The following is a 22173-nucleotide window of genomic DNA, read 5'->3' on the forward strand; positions in this document are numbered from 1 at the left end:
TGAAATGTCACTTCCAACATAATTAAATTGAAAATTTTGTATAAGACAATAATTTATGGACTGGATCTACAATTTAGGTATACTAATGGACTAATACCACGATTTTTCCTTTTAAGTTTCATATAACTTAAGAGTCATTTTATGGGCACTTGTTAAAAAATATTTACTAATTCTATTTTTGTACGTTTTAGTTTAGTGAATGAGAAGCCTTATTCAAGATTTGCTTCCAACCACGAACGTTGGGGTTTGCGTTTACCTATTTAAATGATGTTAAATATGATGGAATTTTAGTCTATTCAGTTCTAAGTGTTATTATTTTTTTTAATCCTAGTTTTATATGTGTCATTCCACTGTTGTGGAGGATCTACTGCGGAGGCGCAGATTGCAATTGAAGAAGACATGGGACTTTAGTCTTGAATTAGAGATTTTTTTCAAAAATAAAAAATAAAAATATAGTGGGTTAACCCACTTTGTATAAAAAAGACCAAAATGTCCTCGTATTTAATGTCATTTAAACAAGTTTGTTGACAACGGACCAAAAATGATCATGCTACAATAATATTAGGACCAACAAGGGGATATTCTAAAGAAAAAAAGACTAAAAGTGAAATTACAGTTATAAATATATGACAAAAAATGAAATTAAATATTAATTTTACTTTAAAAATAATATAAAGGTATATGACTATTTTTTTTTAAAAAAAATGGTATGAAGAAGATGTTGAGAATGTGCCAGTGAAAACTTCCATGTACAAAGAAATACATTGTGATTGTCCAAAACTTAGAAACATGTCCTAGTTAGAGCTTGCCATTATTCTTGACAAGTAAGTTTTCCGTGCGATGCACGGTCATTAAATATGGCCTCTTAATAATTTAGGATTATCGTATAATCTTTTTATTCTATGTAATAGTAAAATGTTTTTTTTTTTTAATAATTCAACATTTGGATTATCGTGTTTGTCGGTGCTCCTCCACGTAATTCAGGGACTTTATAAGTTCTCACCAAACGCACCCGGATTGCTCTCCGGGTGTGCATAGGGCTAACCTGAGATGCAAGACAGTATTGGAAAAGCATTTTTGTAGAGTTTTTTTTTTTTTTTTTTTTTTTTTTTTTTTTTGCAGAAAGTTTCAATGGTGAAGAACACTCTCGGATTAGCGCATATTTATACCATTTTTTTGAGTAGCAATTGTGCCTCTCCATTAATGCTTTGTTATTAATTTGATTAGAATATTGAACAATTTTCAAGGGGCATTTCAAAAGTGGGAATATACATATTCTGTAATTAGTATTGGAAAAAACTGACTATATTATTACATTTTTTATTTTATATATGTTGATTCATTAAATACGTGTGTATGTTATTCTGGTATCTATATATCTTTTTTTTTTTTTTTATACTTTCTCAACCTACTGAAACACAAAAAACCAATAACACCTCCACTTGAGGATCAAACTCACAACTTTTCAAATAGAAGTCCAACCCGAGTACCATTAGACCACATAGTCTTGGTGGTATTTATATATCTTGAATCAATGTTATTATATTAATTTTTTTCAAAATGATCACTGTACATATGATAAACAATTCATGTGGCTGTGCGGATTCCAAAGGTTATAATAATAAATTTGAACAAATGTTAAAACAATTAATACACATTGAAAGTTGCAATAGTAGTCATCCAACGGATTCACAGATCTGAAAATGATCATTGTACGTATGATAAGCCATCTCTGCGGTTGTGCGGATTCCAAAGGTTCTAATAATAAATTTGAACAAATGTTAAAATAATTAATACACATGGAAAGTTGCAATAGTAGTCATCCAATGGGTTCATAAATCAATCGTTATATCCTACACCACGGCGCACATAGCACTGTGCGCCGCGCGCCTCCCAAAACGACGTCGTTTTGGGGTAGTGTTGGGAGGCGCGGTAGGAAGTTGCTGAGATTATGTGTATTTGTTCACAACGTTATGTGTATTTGTTCACAACGTTATGTGTATTGGTTCATACAGTTATGTGTATTTTTTATACAATTATGTACATTCTTTTTATACAATTATGTACATCCGAATCAGAAAATTTGTGTGTATTATGTTAAGAGTTGATGTGTATTATGTTAAAAGTTTATGTTTATTATGTATTATGTTAGATTATGTGTATTATCTTTTAAAAAGAGTATGTATATTTTGTTATATAATTATGTACATTCATGTATAACATTATGTGTATTCTAATATAACATTATGTACATTCTTGAACAGCGGGTTTTTTTTTAAAGAAAAAACTACTACCATTCACTGGGGCGGGAAATTTCAAAAAAAATAATAATTAAAACGACGTTGTTTTGCATCTGGGCGCATAGTGCAACGCGTACCGTGGTGTAGGATATAAATTGCCTTCATAAATATGAAAATTAATAACAGTCCAAACGACGCCTTATTATTTATGCGGGAAAATGATGTGACAAAAATATTTTGCTATTATATAGAGTAAGATAAGATTTCTTGTAATGAGAGCTTGTCATCCTATGAGACATTGCCCAATTATAAGCAGTAGCCCATTATTTTATACGTGGACTCTACTTTCAATTGAACCTGCAAAGCATAATCTGTAAAGCCCAATTATTCTTGCATTTTAATTTGGAGTTCCATTTTTGTTTAGATGTTGGCATTGGAGGCAAATTATCAATTGTTATACCATGGATCCGAGTTCATACTGTATTGTAAACCCTGATACAAAAGTTTTGTACTTTTAATTAATACATTTTGTATTTACAATTAATAGTTTTTGTACATGTAAATAAATAATTTGATAATTGCTGACACGTAATATGATAGCTACAGGTACAGAAACTATCAATTGTAGGTACAGAATGTGTCAACTATAGATACAAAATCTAACTTGATAATTGCTGACACATAATATGATAGCTATAGGTACAGAAACTAAACTATCAACTGCAGGTACATAATGGGTCAACTATAGATACAAAATCTAAACGTTATTTTTGGACCAGGGTCTACAATGCAAGGCAAACCCTGGTCCATTGTATAATTTGTCGCAAATTATACCATGTATCAGGGTTTACTTTACAATATGGGCTTTGATTTAAAAATAACATTCATATTATGTACATATAGATAATAATATATATTTAGTTAAGAAACTATATACCTATAAATAAATTGAATGTATATAATATGTTAATTGTAATAGATACAGTAGACACTTAAATTTTGATAAAAATGATTATTTTTTATTAAAACGTTTAAATATATTTTTGAGAATAGTAACAAATTAGATAATATCAAAAGAGTTTGAATCTATCAAATTAAAACTCTTCTTATCCTACGGCTATAAGTTTGAGCTCTCATTTGTATGAGAAACATCATGAAAACATCTTGGAAAGATCCGGAAAAGCTTAAAGCTTGTTCATGAAAATAAAACAAACATGTTGATCCAACCCTCCATTGAAGATCAAGCCAATTTGAGTTCAGATGCACTTCAACGAACATCAAGTTATACATATTAGTCCTTCTTTGAAGATCACACTTGAGTTTCGAAAGTCCTTCAGTGGGGTGTTCAAAACATTAATTGAAGAGTTTGGAGGCCCTTCAATGAAGATCAAGCTATACATATAAGCCCTCTTTGAAGATCAAGACACTTGAGTTCCGAAAGTTCTTCAGTGGGGTGTTCAAGACATCAATTGAAGAATCGGATGACCATTCATTGTAACCAAAATAATGAATTTTAATATGTAATTCAATTTTTTTTTTGTGTTCACATGTACATAATTTATTAACTGAGGATACATTATATGTTAACTATATGCGTATAAAATGTTAATAAACACACATTTCTCCCCGCACCCGAAATTTCTTATCTTCCGTCTTTAATTATGTGGCAGCCTCAAGTCAAAACTTGACAACGAAGAATAATCAAACATATATAAGACAGCACCAAACACCATAATTAATTAAAGTAAAAAACTATATTATTACAATCAGTACAAAACACCATAATTAATTAAAGTAAAAACTATATAATTACAATTTAGAAACTGGCCGGGGGACATGCACTTGATCACGAGACCATAACCATTTCAAAAGATAGGACATTTAATTAAAATATGGCTTCTGGCTCTTAGTAGTAGTAGTAGTAGTTATTATTATTATTATTATTATTATTATTATTATTATTATTTGGCATGTGAGAACTTGATGTGAGATATTCCTAACTCTTCATTTTTCTTAATTTCTTTTGCAGTTTTATACGTATAGTGTGGTTATTATGCTTTTACTTGTTTTAGACTTTATTTACACTTGAGACTTATTTTGTCTTTTATTTACTTGTATTTACTATTAATAAATTGAGAAATTCAGCGTAACCGTACAATTTTCAGACACTAAAAATTATGACACCACAAAAATATGACAATTTTATTTTTTTACAAGTAGAGATATTAACGAACTGAACATGAACGAACATAGATTTTTTTTTTTAAATAATAATAATAACGTGGAGTTTAAGAATGTCATATTCATCGCCCATCCAATTAATTGTCTTGTGCACTATAATAGTACATACGGAGATTTATTACACAATAACAATGGCATGTCACACATGCATCTACGTCAACAACTATATACTTTCATAAACACCCGAAGGGATGGTGAGCAGATTGAATATAATTCTCATTTTAAAAGGTTATGAGTTTGTTTTTTTTTCCTAGCATTCCCTCGATTGAGCCTGTTACGAATTTTCCTCGTCACTCAAAATATATGTTTTTGTAAACATACAACAAACTTTTTTTTAAAAAATTAATCTCCAAGTGAAAAGTGACACTTAACAAATTTAATAAATTTTTAACTCAATAATTAAAAATTAAAGAGTAAATCTTGTGTGAAATTGTTTCACGTGAAACGTGTAATACTTTTTAATTAAAATATAATGTTTTTATATATACTCATAAAAATATTATGAGTATATTTTAATTAAAAATTATTACATGTCTCAACAATGCAATAGACAATGACAAAAATAAGTAAAATTAATTAGTGCAAAGTGACCAGGACTATGTGGTCTAATGGTATCCGGGTTGGACTTCCATTTGGAAGGTTGTGAGTTCAAGCCTCAGTGGAGGGCCCTGTAATAGGGCCAGTAACATTCAAAAAAAAAAAAAAAATTAGTGCAAAGTGTTTTTGGACTTCATTTTTTTTTTTTTTAGAGTGATGAGAGAAACTCTCAATCATTCTTTAATGATGCGTAATGAATAAATCTCATATTGTGACCTTACTCGGTAAAGGACCACAATAAGGTAAATCAGTTTAAGTTATCCATAAATATATAGGTGAATATTAGTATATTAATATACATACATTTTTTCCTTCAAAAAAAAAAATAAAAATTACCCCGTGTGTGTGTGTATATATATACACTCATCCACTCGTGAAGAAATTTACACACGAAATAATAATAATAATAATAATAATAATTAAGAGGAAATAATGATGTTAATTTGTTTTTAATGGACAAATTACAAAATCCGTACTAAAAGTCTAAAACTCATGTAATCGTGTGCTTCTGCATTGCACTGGAATTTGCACCCGTGTCTCTATTTTGTCCTCACCCTCTGCTACAGAATTTCCGTGCTCCGCAGCTTCCGATGTCAAAGAACGTAATTTTCAGAGGGTAGTTTCGGAAAGTGAAACTCGTCCATGCATAACCGGGTTCGCCACTTCGCCAACCAAATCCGGTCCAAGTTGGATAAAGTTTGAGCTAATTTTATTTAATTTTGAATTATTTTCATTTATGTTTCTGTAACATAATTCCTATGTTTGGTTTTCAAGAGTATACATATACACACACATTTGATATACGTCTTTCAATTTTGTCATATTTGATAACTTTAGTCAAATTTTCAGTAAAAGAATTACGTAGTATCTGGTTCAAAGAATAAAAATAAAAGGAATATAATAGAATTTTAACAAGAATTGGATAAGAATATGATAGAAATACAGATCTAATATTTGGAAGAATGATCAGGGATCGAGTCTCACCAGCGGCAGTGTGGAGAGCAACCTCTCAAAGTGAAGGGGTTCCTTGTGTGCAGTGAGCATCGGTCTAGCCTTTCTGGTTCATGTTCAGTTGAGTTACCATGATTTACATCTTCCCAAATGCTCTGTCGGGTCGAGATATGGGGGGCCCTTAGGGTTGAGGTTCAGCCTTTTGGAAGAAATACAAATCTAATATTTGCTTCAAAAGGGGAATAAACATGCACTTATAGAAGAAATCATATTCTTGTATTTGATTGGACACAGACTAGGAATAAAAAAGAAATATCATTTAAGCAATCAAAATTACCCTATTCAATATAAAACACATACAAATTAAATATACTGGGTTTAGAGTTCGTGTATTACACAGTACACACGCGCACACACACACACATACACGAATATACGGAACTAGAAAAAAGAAAAATAGAAAAATAGAAACTATATAATAAAAAGAAGAAGAAGAAACATATAAACATATTATTGTGCCTTAACGATGATGGGATGCCGGCAGATTAATTGTAAGTGTTTGAAGAATACTTGGAAATATATGTTTTTAACTATTTAGTGATGGGTTTATAAGGGTATTTTTTAAATAATAAAAAAATAGTTATTCCTAATAGGTTAGAAATAACTAATATAAGGGTGCCTTGGGAGTTACTATTCTCATTGTAAATGGAATAGTCCATTCCGTGAAATTCTATTCCTTGTCGTAATAATCACCTCCCCCCCCCCCCCCCCCCCCCTCCCCCCAAAAAAAAAAAAAATACATAATAGATTTATTCTATAGAATGACATTTCATTCCTAATATATTCAATGAACCAAATGTCACGTTAGTATGTTTCACATTTTCAGTTCAAAATCATATTAGATCATTTTCAAACTGTATTTTTGTAGAAAAAATATCTAATTCTAAACTAAGAATGTAATACATTCTTGGTGTTTTTATTATGAATACTGAATATTTTAGAATGTACTCAATAAAATTATACTCCGCATTATAATACCTAAAAACATTCTTTAGACCGCATAAATGTACATCTATAAATCTATTATCACTCCTGGATAAATATTTTATTTTATTTTCTGTGACATGTTTTTGAAAAAAAAAATGATACTCCGTATGATATGCTGTCTGCTTTTAATAAATGAACCTCCCCCTCCCTCTTGAAGGGAGCAAAACAAAAATAAATAAATAAATTCTCTCAAAAAAACAACAAAAATAAATAACTACATACATTAAGAGTACATTTTCAAAAAAAAAAAAAAAAAACATACATTAAGAGTACAAAACGTCATTAAAATTTGAATGCGAAATAATATAAATCTCCGGTAAAAAAAAAATCAAATCAACGATATAAAATTCAAACCGTAAATCATTTTTATATATGTAATATGTAATAAAAATATATACTATTTTATATAATTCAACGACATAAATCAAATTGCCACATGTTTCATGGAATTTGATGACATCAATATCTCCTAATAATTGTTGCACCTAATTCCTGACTCCATATAGTACGCACTACAGTAGATTAATTAAAGTCGGTGCCACTCAAGGCCATATTATCCTTCCAATAACAGAAAAACAAATAAACAATTCATTAAAAAAATTGTGACTTTTGGTTAGGCATTTTTATATATTATACTATCAATTATAATTTTAATTATCTTATTTGTTTATTTTATTTACTTTTCCAATATTGGATTCAAATCTTTCCATAATCATGAAAGACATTCTTCATGTTCTTCTCAACTTTTGAGTATTGAAATAAAAAATAAAGAAGGAAAAGAAGAGGGGAAAAAAAAAAAAAAAAAACATCCTTCAAACATTCAATATGAAAGTTTAACACAAGCACATGTATATGCATGTATATATGCTACTATTTTTATTATTTTTATTTATCTTGGTTGCAATTTCTTTTTACTGTCAAACAAAGATATTAGTTTTTATTAAAATACATTCTAATTATTAAATACTCCGTATTTAATTTTAATTACAGTTCAAATTCTAGTGCTTGAACCAGACGCCTCCTAAAATACATGTTATGTGTGTACGTGTTTGTATTTCATGTTGGAAAAAATAGCATTATATGTGGCTATTTTGTGGTTCAAATATATGTAAGGTCCAGTCTAATTTGGGCCGGGTTAAAGTAGATTCGGATTTTTCGTAGTGAGAAAAAGAACTCGATATATTATACATTCAAACACATTATAAATAGCATTATTCGTTTTGAACGTATAATGGGCGAATGAGAAATTGATTTTCAAAATAAACCTATTTGAGTTGGAAAATGATCGGAAACTCGAAAGGCTCATAAGTAGCCTTTGTGAAGTGGAAACTCGAAAGGCTCATAAGTAGCCTTTGTCCCACATTGAAAATACAAAAAATATTTGCACCACTATATATATACAAGAGCCTTTTAGAAAGAGGTTAACATAAATGCTCTGACTCATGTATGACAAGGCATAAGTTATTCCAACATATTATTTTCCAACATATTTAGCCAATGTCCGAGTAGTAACCCTTCAATCCTTCATACCGTTACTGCTCAGTTGGAGAAATTTCAAGAAATTACTCTGCGAACGAAATTGATTTCGAATTAATTTCAATTTTAAATTTTTGAATTAAGTTCCAGGTAAATGCTTGTCGGTTTTGAAGGTTACACAGATTGGTTTTAAAACCAGTGTAAATATCATGATAAATGTTATTTAATCCCTTCTCCTATATAAATCTTGGTTAAGCAGCAGATTCTAGTACCAAGAAAATAAGCTACCCTACGTTTTTATCTCTAGAAAATTCTGCTCTTCCTTCCTCCAAATTTCTTGTGTTCAAACCAGTGTTCTAGTTCATTGGCTCACTTGTTTGAGTGCCTAGACATTGAGTCGAAGCTTGTTTTATTCTTATAAAATGGGTCACACTTGTGTGAGACCATCTCACGGATCCTTATTCATGATACGAGTCGGGTCGGGTAGAATCAACATGCAAATGTCATACTTATATGCTCAAATGTAATACTAATCAGAAATAAAAATTTTGTTACTTATAAAGGAAAAATGTAATAATTTTGCATTTTGATGTAAAAGTATTATATTTTTCATAAAAAGTATTACATTTTCCATAATAAGTAATGTTGGCAAGTGCCCCTTACTTATAAGGAAAAATATAATACTTTTGAGAAAAATGTGATATTTTTAAATCGAAATGTAAAAGTATTGCATTTCCCCTTAAAAGTATTACATTTACCCTTATAAGTAAGAAAATGTTTATTCTTGTTTAGTATTACATTTGAGCATATAAGTATAACATTTGTACGTATAATTATTACATTTTTATCTTGACGCAATCCGTCTCACAGTGATCGAGACGTTCTCACACACATTTTTGCCATTTAAAATTACTTTTAAAACATTATTCAATTAACCTGGCGGGTGTCACGAACCCGGCTATTGAACATACACTAGGCCGCAAGAATAGGCTATTGATACCACATTTCCCATTTTAGCCTTGTCATATTGTCATGCATGCAGTCGTTTTCTTAATTAATATTTTTCACCAAATAATTTATGTCTACACTCTTAATCACATTCACCAAATTGTACCGAAAATGACATCTTTCGACCAAGACAAACAGTATTCAAATATTTATATTTACATATGATGCTGTATGAAACTATGAATTAATTAAATATTTGCAAAATTTTTGTCATGTTTCATCTTTGCCTAAATAGTTTATAAAAAAAATAAAATTAATTTTTGATTTAAGGTTCTTTTCCAGCTCAAAACCAATGGGTATATTCATTGTAGTAACGCATAACACTCTTAAACAAACGAAAGCAGCAACCTTTTTAAATACTTTTACATAGATTAACTATATATAGATTCCAACTTATAATCAAAGTTATAATCTTAAATTTCTTATCAGGCAAAGTTTCAATGTTAAATTTTGATTAAGGGTTATGAATACCTTAAATCAGTAATAATTTGTGCTCATCTATTTAATAATTATTAAAAAGAGAGATCAAATAAACTCCATAACTATTTATAAAAAAGTGAAAGGAAAATGGCACGGCTTTTCTTCCTGTGTTATATGCCTCGTAGCACTTTTGCCCCCGGAGTTATTCATGTATCCATATGTGTCTCCCCAGTTAAGTTAAAAGTGATGATTTTTTCTCCTTTTATGTTAGATGGACATTTTTACCCTTCAAAATAAGTATTTCATTTATTTTTCTTCCCCAACAAATTATTGCTTATATGTATGGATGACCACAGTTCGATTCCAACTTAACCGGACAATGTAGCAATCGAACCAAAACAGTAGAGACGGTTCCGGTTACGATTCATAAATGAAATACTCCGTAAAATAATTTTTAAATTTAGACTATTTCAAAATTAAGAAATAAAATTTACAAAAATTAATAAATAAATAAATTTTGAATCGACGGTTCAAAATTGAAACTGGAACCGAATTGATTTATCATTGAAGGGTTATTTAACCATTCTTCTATAAAAAGTACTCCTCGTCCTAATTTATGTGTCATTTTAGTTAACGATATTTGGCTAGAGTTATTTTTAATTTAATTTTCTTAATATTAAGTTTAATATTAGTATATAACATTTATATATTTAGAAACTACATTAAAAACACTATCAAACATACCAAAGTATATATATATATATATATATATATATATATATATATATATATATATATATATATATATATATATATATATATATATATATATATATATATATATATATATATAGAAGAGCGCTCATATGTGGTCATGTCATTAGGTGTGGTCGTGTGGTCGTATCTGTGTCGTTGAATCAGTTTAATCTAACGGCAGTGGTAATTCTGAGGATTTTCGCGGGTTTTGGTAAGTGAGGATGTTATGGTAATTACAGTGGCCATTTATAGCGGGCGGGTTCCAGAATACACCAACAATGTTGACAACATACACCAATAGTGTAATAAAACACACCATAGTGAAACACACCAATGATGTATTCCCGTGTTATGGTAATTACATTGTCCATTTATAGCGGTCGGGTTCCAGAATACACCAACAGTGTTGACAACATGCACCAATAGTGTAATAAAACACACAACAATGTGATTTTCTCTAATCCGGTGTTTTATGACGAGTTTACCCTTACAGTTCGCTGGGTAGGAGAATGTGCGCGAAAATACTGAAAATCTTGATGAATATGATTCATTGGATATATCTAATCTAATGGCCTATAATTGACCATATGACCACACTTAATAACATGGCCACATGTGATCACCCCTCTATATATATATATATATATATATATATATATATATATATATATATATATATATATATATATATATATATATATATATATATATATATATATATATATATATCTAAAAACATAATAAATTTCAATCAAAGTTATATCCCTCATTTTTTTCCTTGTTTTTAATGCTAACCATTTTGTACATTGTGCTTTTAGAGTTGTACTATACATTTTTTTGAACAAAAATACCCTTACCGTTATAACTTTCGTTATCTTTTCTATTACTACTTTTACCATGCACATACATCTACCGTATCTTTTCTTATATTCTTTAATGATAACAATATTTGTAAAACATTATATATATTCAGTATATATTGGATTAATATAATATAAATAAATTTTATTTCACTTAGATTTTAATTAGTAAAAATTTAGTAGTTATTTTTAAAAATATAAATATTGGGCATATGTTTTTGCGCATAGAAAAGCCAAGTATATATATATAGGGCCGCATTCAGGTGCGAACGGCCGCTCATAAGCGAACTGCGAATCAATCAGCGCGCGCCACCTGTCCTTCAGTGCATGTAAATGTGTTATATGTGCAAGCAGTTGGTGCACCTATTCAAGTAAAAAGTGCAGGTAAAATCACTTACAAGTGCATGTAATTTTCCTTGTTAACATTCATTCATCGGGTGCACCTATTTTCACCTACAACTGCATGTAATTTTGTCTTGTTAACATTCATTCATCGGGTGCACCTACTATACTTATAACTATAAATGCACCCAATTATAACTACAGGTGCACCTAGATCTGGACATGTGGCACACGCTGGTTGATTCGCAGTTCTCTCCTGAGCTCCCCGTTCGTACCTATATATATATATATATATATATATATATATATATATATATATATATATATATATATATATATATATATAAAATTAGGTTCTGGTGCGGTTAGGGTGCCCAGGTGCGGTTGTGCGGTTTAATCTGGACCATTCATCTCGCTTAAATCAACGTCCAAGATTACCAAAATTTAAAAAAAAAAAAAAAAAAAAAAAAAAACGCAGTGGTAATTTTGTAATTTTTGCATCTTGGTCAAAATTAAGGTGAGGGGATCTGTGATTAATGTGTGTGTGTTTTGTATATAAGATGCGTGAGTTTTGTGCGTAAGGTGCATGAGGTTTGTGCTTAATGTGCGTGGGGTTGTGCTTAACGTGAGTAGTTGTTAAAATTTAAAGTCTGTGAGTTAATATTTAAAGTGCGTGAGTTTTGTGCGTGAGGTTGTGCTTAATGTGCGTGGGTTTTGTACTTAATGTGCATGAGTTTGTGCTTAACGTCAGTAGTTGTTGAAACTTAAAGTCTGTGAGTTAATATTTAATGTGCTTGGGTTTTGTGCTTAATTTGCGTGGATTTTGTGCTTAATGTGCGTGAGGTTGTGTTTAATGTGTGTGGGTTTTGTACTTAATGTGCGTGAGTTTGTGTTTAAGATCTAACACTGCGTATTTCTATCACTTAAGGTGCGCCATTTTTAGCGTATGCTTCTTTCTTCCAGACACGCGTTTTTTTTTTTAAAAAAAAAAAAATTCATTGATTTGAGCCGTAGATCTAAATTTGATAACGACTCAAGATCTAATCGCACAACCGCACGGGAAGCTATACCCGCACCTGAACCCTTCCCTATATATATATATATAGGGTTCAGGTGCGGGTATAGCTTCCCGTGCGGTTGTGCGGTTAAATCTGAGCAGTTGATCAAATTTAGATCAACGGCTCAAATCAATGAAAATAAAAAAAAAAAAAAAAAAAAAAAAAAAACGCGTGCCTGAAACATAGAAGTATAAGCTAAGGTGCACCTTAAGTGTTAAATCTTAATCACAAACTCACGCATTTTAAGTACAAAACCCACACACATTAAGCACAACCTCACGCACATTAAGCACAAAACCAACGCACTTTAAATATTAACTCACAGACTTTAAGTTTCAACAACTACTGACATTAAGTACAAAACTCACGCACATTAAGTACAAAACCCACGCACATTAAGCACAAACATCACGCACATTAAGCACAAAACTCACGCACTTTAAGTATTCACTCACAGACTTTAAGTTTTAACAACTATTCACGTTAAGCACATCCCCACGCACATTAAGCACAAACCTCACGCACATTAAGCACAAAACACACGTACATTAAGCACAAAACTCACGCACATTAATCACAGATCCGCTCACCTTAATTTTGACCTAGATGCAAAAATTACAAAATTGACACCGCATTTCTTTTAAACTTTGATAATACTGGACGTTGATTAAAGCGAGATGAATGGCTCAGATTAAACCGCACAACCGCACCTGAAGCCCTCACCCGCACGAGAACCTAAATATATATATATATATATATATATATATATATATATATATATATATATATATATATATATAGATAGGAAGAAAAGGAAATGATTGCAACAGAGCACATAAAGAGCTCCTCTCATCACTCTGCAGAGACAATGGCTTCCACTACACTACCACTACAGTACAATGCCCCTCCTGCACACCAAAGTCTAGTCCCTACTGACAAAACTGTCGGCACAGCCGTCTCCCGCCCACCGCCGCCGCACTCGTCTCTCTCTCCCTCGCCGTCGCACTCTTCCAACTCATCATTTGGATCCCTCTCATTCCAGGATTGCCAGTCGTCCCCAACCAATAGTTCCCCGCCCACGCCGCTCCGCTCCCAAGGCGGCGTACCATTTTCCTGGGAACAAATCCCCGGAATTCCCAAGGAATCCATCGCCGGCGACAACAGCCGCCACTCCTCTTCTCTGAGCCTCCTCCCATTGCCGCCGGCCGGGACTCCCTGCTCCGCCGCAGATCCAGTCAAGAACCGGCCGCCGGTCCTCCTCGCTTCGCCGAGAAAGCTGCCTAGCTCGAGCTTCCGTAACGACCCGTTCTTCGCGGCGTTGGTTACGTGCTCCAAAGACGACGGCTATGGCGAAAAGAACAGTAATCTATGGAAGAGCTCTAAGGTCACCAGAAGCATCAGCGACCGGTTCGGATTCATAAGCTTTTATGCCTCTTGCAAAACAACATGTGCAGTTTCCCAATCCATTGTCTACTTCCCAAGATCAAGAAACTACGATGATCAACTCCTCAACCGCCGCTCACGGCGGTGAACATCCGGCCGGCGACTAATTCCCCGGTCAGTCCAACTCTCATGTCGTTCAATATATAACTGAGATGGTTTGAGCTGTCAACTATAAGCAACTCATGCTGGTTTATCTCTTTAATAGAATCGTTATACTATGGTTACTTGATCAGAACACACCATCAAATCAGTAGTGGTTACAGATTTTCTCATCCCAACAATATATTAGTTTGCTGTAATTTACAAATAATAATATCGATCTTGCTATAGTTTTTTTCACATATATGACCAGTGCCACGTGGCCCGACTTGAATTGTCCGAGCTTGAGCTGTGTATTTTTTGTTGAATATATATGATAATATTATATTACCAGTTGATCTTAAGGTGTTGTACACTTGTACTTTTGTTGTTTTTTTTCAATGAATGGGGGGTATGTATATGATGGATCGGAGTTATTATTATTATTATTATTTTTTTTTTTAATTTAAATTGTGTTTTCTTTCATTCATTTATTAATATTAGGTTCAATTTTCGATCGATTTGGTACTTTTTGGACATAAGGAACCGGACAACAAGTGTGTCTCAATGTTTTCATGTATATAAATACATCCTTTCTGGATTCCATGTGATGCTTTCATTAAATTTTTGAATAAAAGTTTGCATTATGAACCCCATGTGAAATTAAATTTTACTTAAAAGTAATCCGATATAAAACTCTCAACTTAATCGTCTTTATTTTGGAGTTAACATAATAATGACTCTGTATGATAAAATAGTTAGCTTATTTGATCACTATTACCTGTTTGACTTAATTAAACAATCAATACGAGCGTTTGATTAATTAGATTTTTGTAACAACTTATTGCTCCAAAATGCTAAAATTCAAAAAGTTGTTCAAAGTAGCTTTTTCGATCGACTTTTTGAAAAAAAGTCATTTTGTATGTAATCAGCTAACAGCTAATTTACCAGACAATTTTCCATAATCAGCTAATGCTATCAACTAATCAAACTCACTAATTCAATCAACTAAGAGCTCCAATATGTTATATTAAAAATATAGAAAATTACACTTTTGGTCTATTAGTTAAGAGTCTTATGACCATTGTATAGATTTATTAGTACATAAGTTATTTAGATGCAGATTTAGTATTTCAATTATTATTAAATTAATAGGTATAGATTTGATCCCTCAAAGATCAAATCAATCACCTTGATATGCATATTGGTTGTGAATTATGTTTTTTGAAGGGTCAAATCTAATCTATCACTTTAATAATAATTTAAATACTAAATTTACATTTCAAATAATTGAAAAACTAAATCTACTATTGGTTGCACTCAAAATAAAAATAAAATAAAAATAAAATAAAAATCCACCATTGGTCACAACTAGGAAACTCTTAAAAATATCTATCAATTAGAGGAAATCATCATACGACATTGGCATACTAGACTTTTGGTAAGGGATGATTTGAAGGTGAACACTGTTTCAAAATTGTTCATAATTATGAATATATAGTTTAAAAATTATGAATATATAGTTCTATAATTATGAATATAGAGCTGTGAACATAATTATGAACATATAATTTTGTAATTATGAACGTAGAGATTCAATAATTGTGAACATGAAGTTCAAAAATTATGAATATATAGCTTTATAATTATGAACATATAGTTCAGTAATTATGAACATAGAGTTCTGTAATTGTGAATATAGAGTTCAATAATTATAAATATGAAGTTCAAAAATTCTAAATATATATCTTTATAATTATGAATATAGAATCGTGTCCACCTTGCAAATTAAATAGACATAGTTCCACAGCATAACTATCATTGATCTAGACACAAATCTCAAGGTTCGATTACCCTGGTCCATGGGAGAGTCATGACGGACCCAAAAAGAGCAGGCCACAATGTGGGCAGGTGTGACCTAATGGTTTTCACATACTTTTTTTTTTTTTTTTTTTTTTTGGTCAATGATGAATAATTGAGTGTGTATTTTGATACGTAATTAATTATTGTAATAATCAGCATGTGTATAAAAAGAAATAAAAAAGGGTGGTGTTGAAACAATGGGGCCTATGGAGAAAGAGAAGGATCCACACACTCACATAATAATGCACAATATTCATGCATATATATATATATATATATATATATATATATATATATATATATATATATATATATATATATATACACACGTTAAAATAAAATGGGGTTGTCTTGTGAAGGGGGTTTGATGAGTTTTCAACAAACATATGAATATTCTTACCGAAAGCTTGGTATATAGCTAGCTAGGCAACTTAAATGAAGTTCAAAGTGAAATAATTTGAAGTCATTATTATATACGTTGATTTCAATGAATTGAATCACTTTTAAAATAAATAATAATGATCTCCACCTTTCAACAAATTGTCAAATTGTAACTAATTGTGATAATTAATTTGTGAGATTTATTCATAATTATCTATTTGCATATGTAAATTGTGATTTGTTTCTTTGTACGTGGATTGTCTATACTGAACTTGAATTGCATTGTATTTTCTTTACAATTTAGTTGGTGTAATGAATCACTAAACATTTAAACTGATGAGTACAATGTAGTTTCTTTTGCAATTGTGAGATTTATAATGTAGGCTAATTTGTGATGATATCAATTTTAAGATTTATTCTTAGTTGAGTATTTGTATTTATAATATGTGTTAATTTATACAATTTGTGTCATGTGTGGTAATAAGTATATAAATTGAATAATTGATATCATTGCGTAGTAATTGGATGAGTAATAATTTATTAAATGATTAACTAGTATCGTATTTTCAAAATTTATTTTTGTCATGTTTCAAATGAAATAATATCTCAACAATTTTAAAATATGAGAAAACATTGAAATGTATTATCTCGTAATTTGTCATGTGCATTGTATTTTGATTTATAAATGTATATATATTCAAACAAGTTTATCTTATTAATAATGTTTTATAATAATATTATTATTATTGTTTTTCTATTTTTCAAATTACTTTGTCCCACTCACTAATGTTTCTTGCTTCATCACTATCTGGTGGAACACTACTATGGCTCTATATTTCATGTAAGGTATAACATTTTATGTCATTTTAAAATCAATCATTCGGATAAATCGATCTTAATAATCACTAATATTATGGTAAAAACAACATTCACTCTGAAACTTAAAAAAATTATAATAATAAAAAAGTCAATTTGAAATTTAAAATGTACAATAATAACGAATAGTCCTTACATATTAGTGGACCAACAACACCGAATAATCATTGATCTTTTGGAAGATTTTTTTTTTTCATTGTTGACTACTTATTACTACATTTGTAGAGAATATTTAAGGAAAATGTAAAATTTATAAGGAGTTAATGAGTTATAATATAAGTAATACTAATTTGCCCTTACTCTACCTTTAAAAAAATTGTTGACATCCCATTTGAGAGGGCAGTGGGAGCGGTCCACTATTCCAACTACTCTCAAAATGGACAGGCGTTAGTAAAAAATATCGTTAGAACAGTGAACTAATCACTTTTACTATTCTAGATCAAATTTTCATTGGAGGTAAAATATTCCAATTGAAAGGTTTGGAATGTTTTAGACTATTATATATATCCTTAATACTTTAATACTAATAAATATATATATATATATATATATATATATATATATATATATATATATATATATATATATATAGTTATTTTTCATTTCAATCTCATTGACATTCATATTTTTCTAAACTAATATTTCTCCTTCTTTTTTGTTGTGTTTAAAAAAAATTTCAATTGTTATTGTTTCAATTTTACCATCATCACTATTGATTTCAAGACTTCCGAAACAGTTTACCGAAAAAAGTATGTGAGATTGTCAGAAACAACTGTTACTTTTTCGATAGTGTTAGCCCGCCGATAAACTGCTCCGGTAGTCTTGAAATCAACCATCGCCACCACTCTAATTTTACTGTTCTTGAAATCATAGTAATGTGCCATATTTTGATGCATAAAAATAAAAATAGAAAAGCCACAAAGGAACATAGACGGTAAGAATTATTTTCCAATATCAAAGGAGCTTCTTTTATCTTGGGAAAACTACAGATCGCCAAAAGAAGTTGACCGCTGACTAGGCCTTAAATCTTCTTTTCACGGAATAACTTTTTTTCTTTTCCTTTTTGTAATGTCGTGTCATTCCCATGGCCAAGAATAAGAGTTAAGAATTTCAAATAATAAATTCCATTTATTATAGGGAAAAGGGTCAAATAGACCCTTAAACTATAGGCAAAAGAGCAATTAGGCCTTTCAACTTTGACAAGGTGCAATTAGGCCCTTCAACTTGTTATTTTGAGTCAAATAAACCCAATAGCAGGTTTTTCACCTGGAATAACCGGTCAAAAATTCCGGCGAAATTTCCGACCTTGTTTCCGGCGACAAAAAAAAAAAAAAAAAAAACACAACTTGCCGGAGAAGACAACCGTTCGGTTGTCTTAGGTCGCCTTCTCCACTGGAGAGGGCGGCCAGATCTGGTCGTCCTCTCCACAGTCCTCTCCGGTGGAAAGGAGTGGAGAGGACGACCAGATCTGGCCGCCCTCTCCAGTGGAGAAGACGACCGGACTGGTCGTCCTCTCCACTGGAGAGGGCGGCCAGATCTGGTCGCCTTCTCCACCGGAGAAGACAACCGACGGTTGTCTTCTCCGGCAAGTTGTTTGTTTTTTTTTTTTTTTTTTTTTTTTTTTTTTGTCGCCGGAAATATGGTCGGAAATATCGCCGGAATTTTTTGACCGGTTATTCCAGGTGAAAAATCTGCTATTGGATTTATTTGACTCAAAATAACAAGTTGAAGGGCCTAATTGCACATTTTCAAAGTTGAAGGGCCTAATTGCTCTTTTGCCTATAGTTTAAGGGTCTATTTGACCCTTTTCCCTTTATTATATTACAAAATAAAAAATGATAGTTTGGATTGGTTAAAATTGATTGAAATTACTAAAGTACTTTTTAACTTATTTAAATTAATTGTGTTATATAAGATAATTTAAAACAAAATGTTATTAACTTATTTATATTAAAGTTTAATTATTTGTACAAAAAAATATCTGATACAATGATACTTTAAATTTAAAAAATTATTTGATTAAGTTAGATTTCATATAATTTCTTATTAACCCATTCTCAACCTGTAGCCACTCTATTTAAAAATGGGTCAAAACCTATCTATTTAAATTAATTCATAATATAAAATTAACAATTCAAACAAGTTAAAAGACGTGGATTTTTTTTTTTTTTTAAAGACTCAACTCTTTACAAGATATAGGGGTTTGATCATGTGACCACCCATTTGAAATGGTAATAAAAGTATAATTACACTACATAATAGTTAAAAAGAAAAATGTGAGGTTTAAATTGGTTATAATTCTAATTAGCAATGAATAATCAATTATTGAGCTAAGATACACAAATATTATAAGTTGATGTGTTTAATTGTAATTTTTTAAAGTTTAAATGTTTGATTGTTTTTTCATATAATGTTTAATTACATATTTGACTCTTTTACCAACATTAGTATTTTTGAGTAAAAAATTCAATAGTTATATAATAAATTAGAAAGTAATTAAAATATGAAAAGGGATTAAGAGTATTCTTAAGTGGGACATGGATGGAAGGTTAAAGCGTGTAATCATGATTGGATTAGCCGTCAAGGCATTGAGTAGTTTCAAACTCTTTAAACATTGGGGACATCTATGATACCGCAAGGAACAACTTTTTATGTTTTCATTTTAGTGGACTCTTTTTTATGGCTTTTTTTTTTTTTTTTTTGGGTCAACTTAATTAGTAAACAATAAATCACAAATGGAGTGGCCAAAATTAACTTTGATATGAGTAGAGATCCCACCGAGGACTTCCTGCCTACCTCTTCATATATCCACCATTATTACAGAAACATACTTATATCAAAGTATTATTAACAAATTCTTAATGCTTTTGTACTTCTCTTGTTCTTCAATAAAGTCAAAGATAAAACTATACTTAAAACTTTAGAACTATTCTTATAATGATTAATGGAGCCTTGGTTAGTACCAATACAATAATATATTAATATATAGATATATACTTTTGATAAGTTTATGGACCAAAGTGATGAATTAAATTAATCCGGATAGTCCGGATTAAAAAATAAATAAATGCTTAAAGAAGATAATGAAATGAAAAAGACAAGGAATGTTGTATTTAGGAATCTTGTAATGTTATTACAAGAGATTAGATGATGTCTTAATAATACAATAATGACTATATTTATACTAATCCGTCCTCTAACTAATTCCACGAGAATAGGGCGCGTGATTGGGACCCCCTGACCAAGTCCATAGTCAAGGTCAAGGTTGGCTTCCTGATTGTTCTCGTTTTCCTTCTCGGGTTGGTCCGCCCCAACCACATAACATATTATGTGACTGTAATTAATTCACATATTTTGTACCTGCAGTTAACAATTTATGTGTATGTAATTATCATGTTATGTGTCTATAATTGCCATGTGATGTACTGTTTATAGGTACATAAACAGTTAACTGCAGGTACAGAATCTTAAGATTATTTTTGGACAAGGATCCACAATACAAAGTAACTATTAATCCATTATATAATTCAATTGTTATATTTGTGCGCCCTAAAAATCTCTTATTTCGTATGTACATAATTGTATAGTAGAATACACATAAACTCTTAACATAACACACATAATCTTAACATATACATAATACACATAAACTTTTAACATAATACACATGAATTCTTAACATAATACACATAAACTCTTAATATAATACCATAAACTCTTAACATAATACACATAAATTTTTAAGACACACAATGCATTTTGCACGATATAATTTGCCTTATATGCCTCGTTAAGTATGATAGAGTGATGTACAAATTAACCCATGATTCGTTGCTATTTGATGTTGTGGCCCAATTAAGTTAATTAATTGACTTAATTTATTAGGCTAATTATTTGGCCCATTTGTAATGTGTGTTATCGTAATGAAAAATACTACATGTACTCCCATTTTTTACTCTTAATTTTTATTCATTCTCACAAATTCTTGATGTAGACACATTTCTTGAGACTCACATCATAAAAATAGCCAATCTTTGTTTGCCATGTCATGGGGTAAAAGTGAGGGAGTAAAATTTGGAAGTACATGTAACAGAACTCTATGGTAATAGATAAATGTTCATTTTTAGTATATTGAAAATTCATTTTTAATGTAGTGAATGTATGTTCATTATTTGATAGTAGACAAAATAATGAATATTCAATAATCAGTACACAAACAAATGAACTTTCAATATGTCGCTGGTACACCTTATAAGGTGAACCATGATCCATGGTATACTGATTGAATTGTTACCTTGTGGATTAAGATCCATCATCTGCATGGTGGATCATATTGAAATTATGTACCTCAGTTAACAACTTAACATATTATGTAAAATTAGTTAATAAATTATGTACATTCTATTTATTTACATGTATAAAATTTATTAATTGAATGTACATAATATGCTAAGTACATGTATATGATTTGAATGTCGTTTTGAAAAAAAAATCCATAATGTAAAGTAGACCCTAGTTTGTTGTATAATTTGATGT

General features: G+C 30.5%; 1 protein-coding gene across 1 annotated transcript; it reads left to right on the forward strand.

Annotated features, from left to right (window-relative positions):
* The first annotated feature begins 13864 nt into the window (after window positions 1-13864).
* LOC109175421 (putative protein TPRXL) lies at window positions 13865-14527 on the forward strand. The gene has a single exon (XM_019324684.1). It carries the CDS (start codon window positions 13865-13867, stop codon window positions 14525-14527), a length of 663 nt encoding a protein of 220 aa, XP_019180229.1.
* Window positions 14528-22173: the final 7646 nt, after the last annotated feature.

The sequence above is a fragment of the Ipomoea nil genome, unplaced genomic scaffold (assembly GCF_001879475.1).
Source record: "Ipomoea nil cultivar Tokyo-kokei standard unplaced genomic scaffold, Asagao_1.1 scaffold0688, whole genome shotgun sequence".
Lineage (NCBI taxonomy): Eukaryota > Viridiplantae > Streptophyta > Magnoliopsida > Solanales > Convolvulaceae > Ipomoea > Ipomoea nil.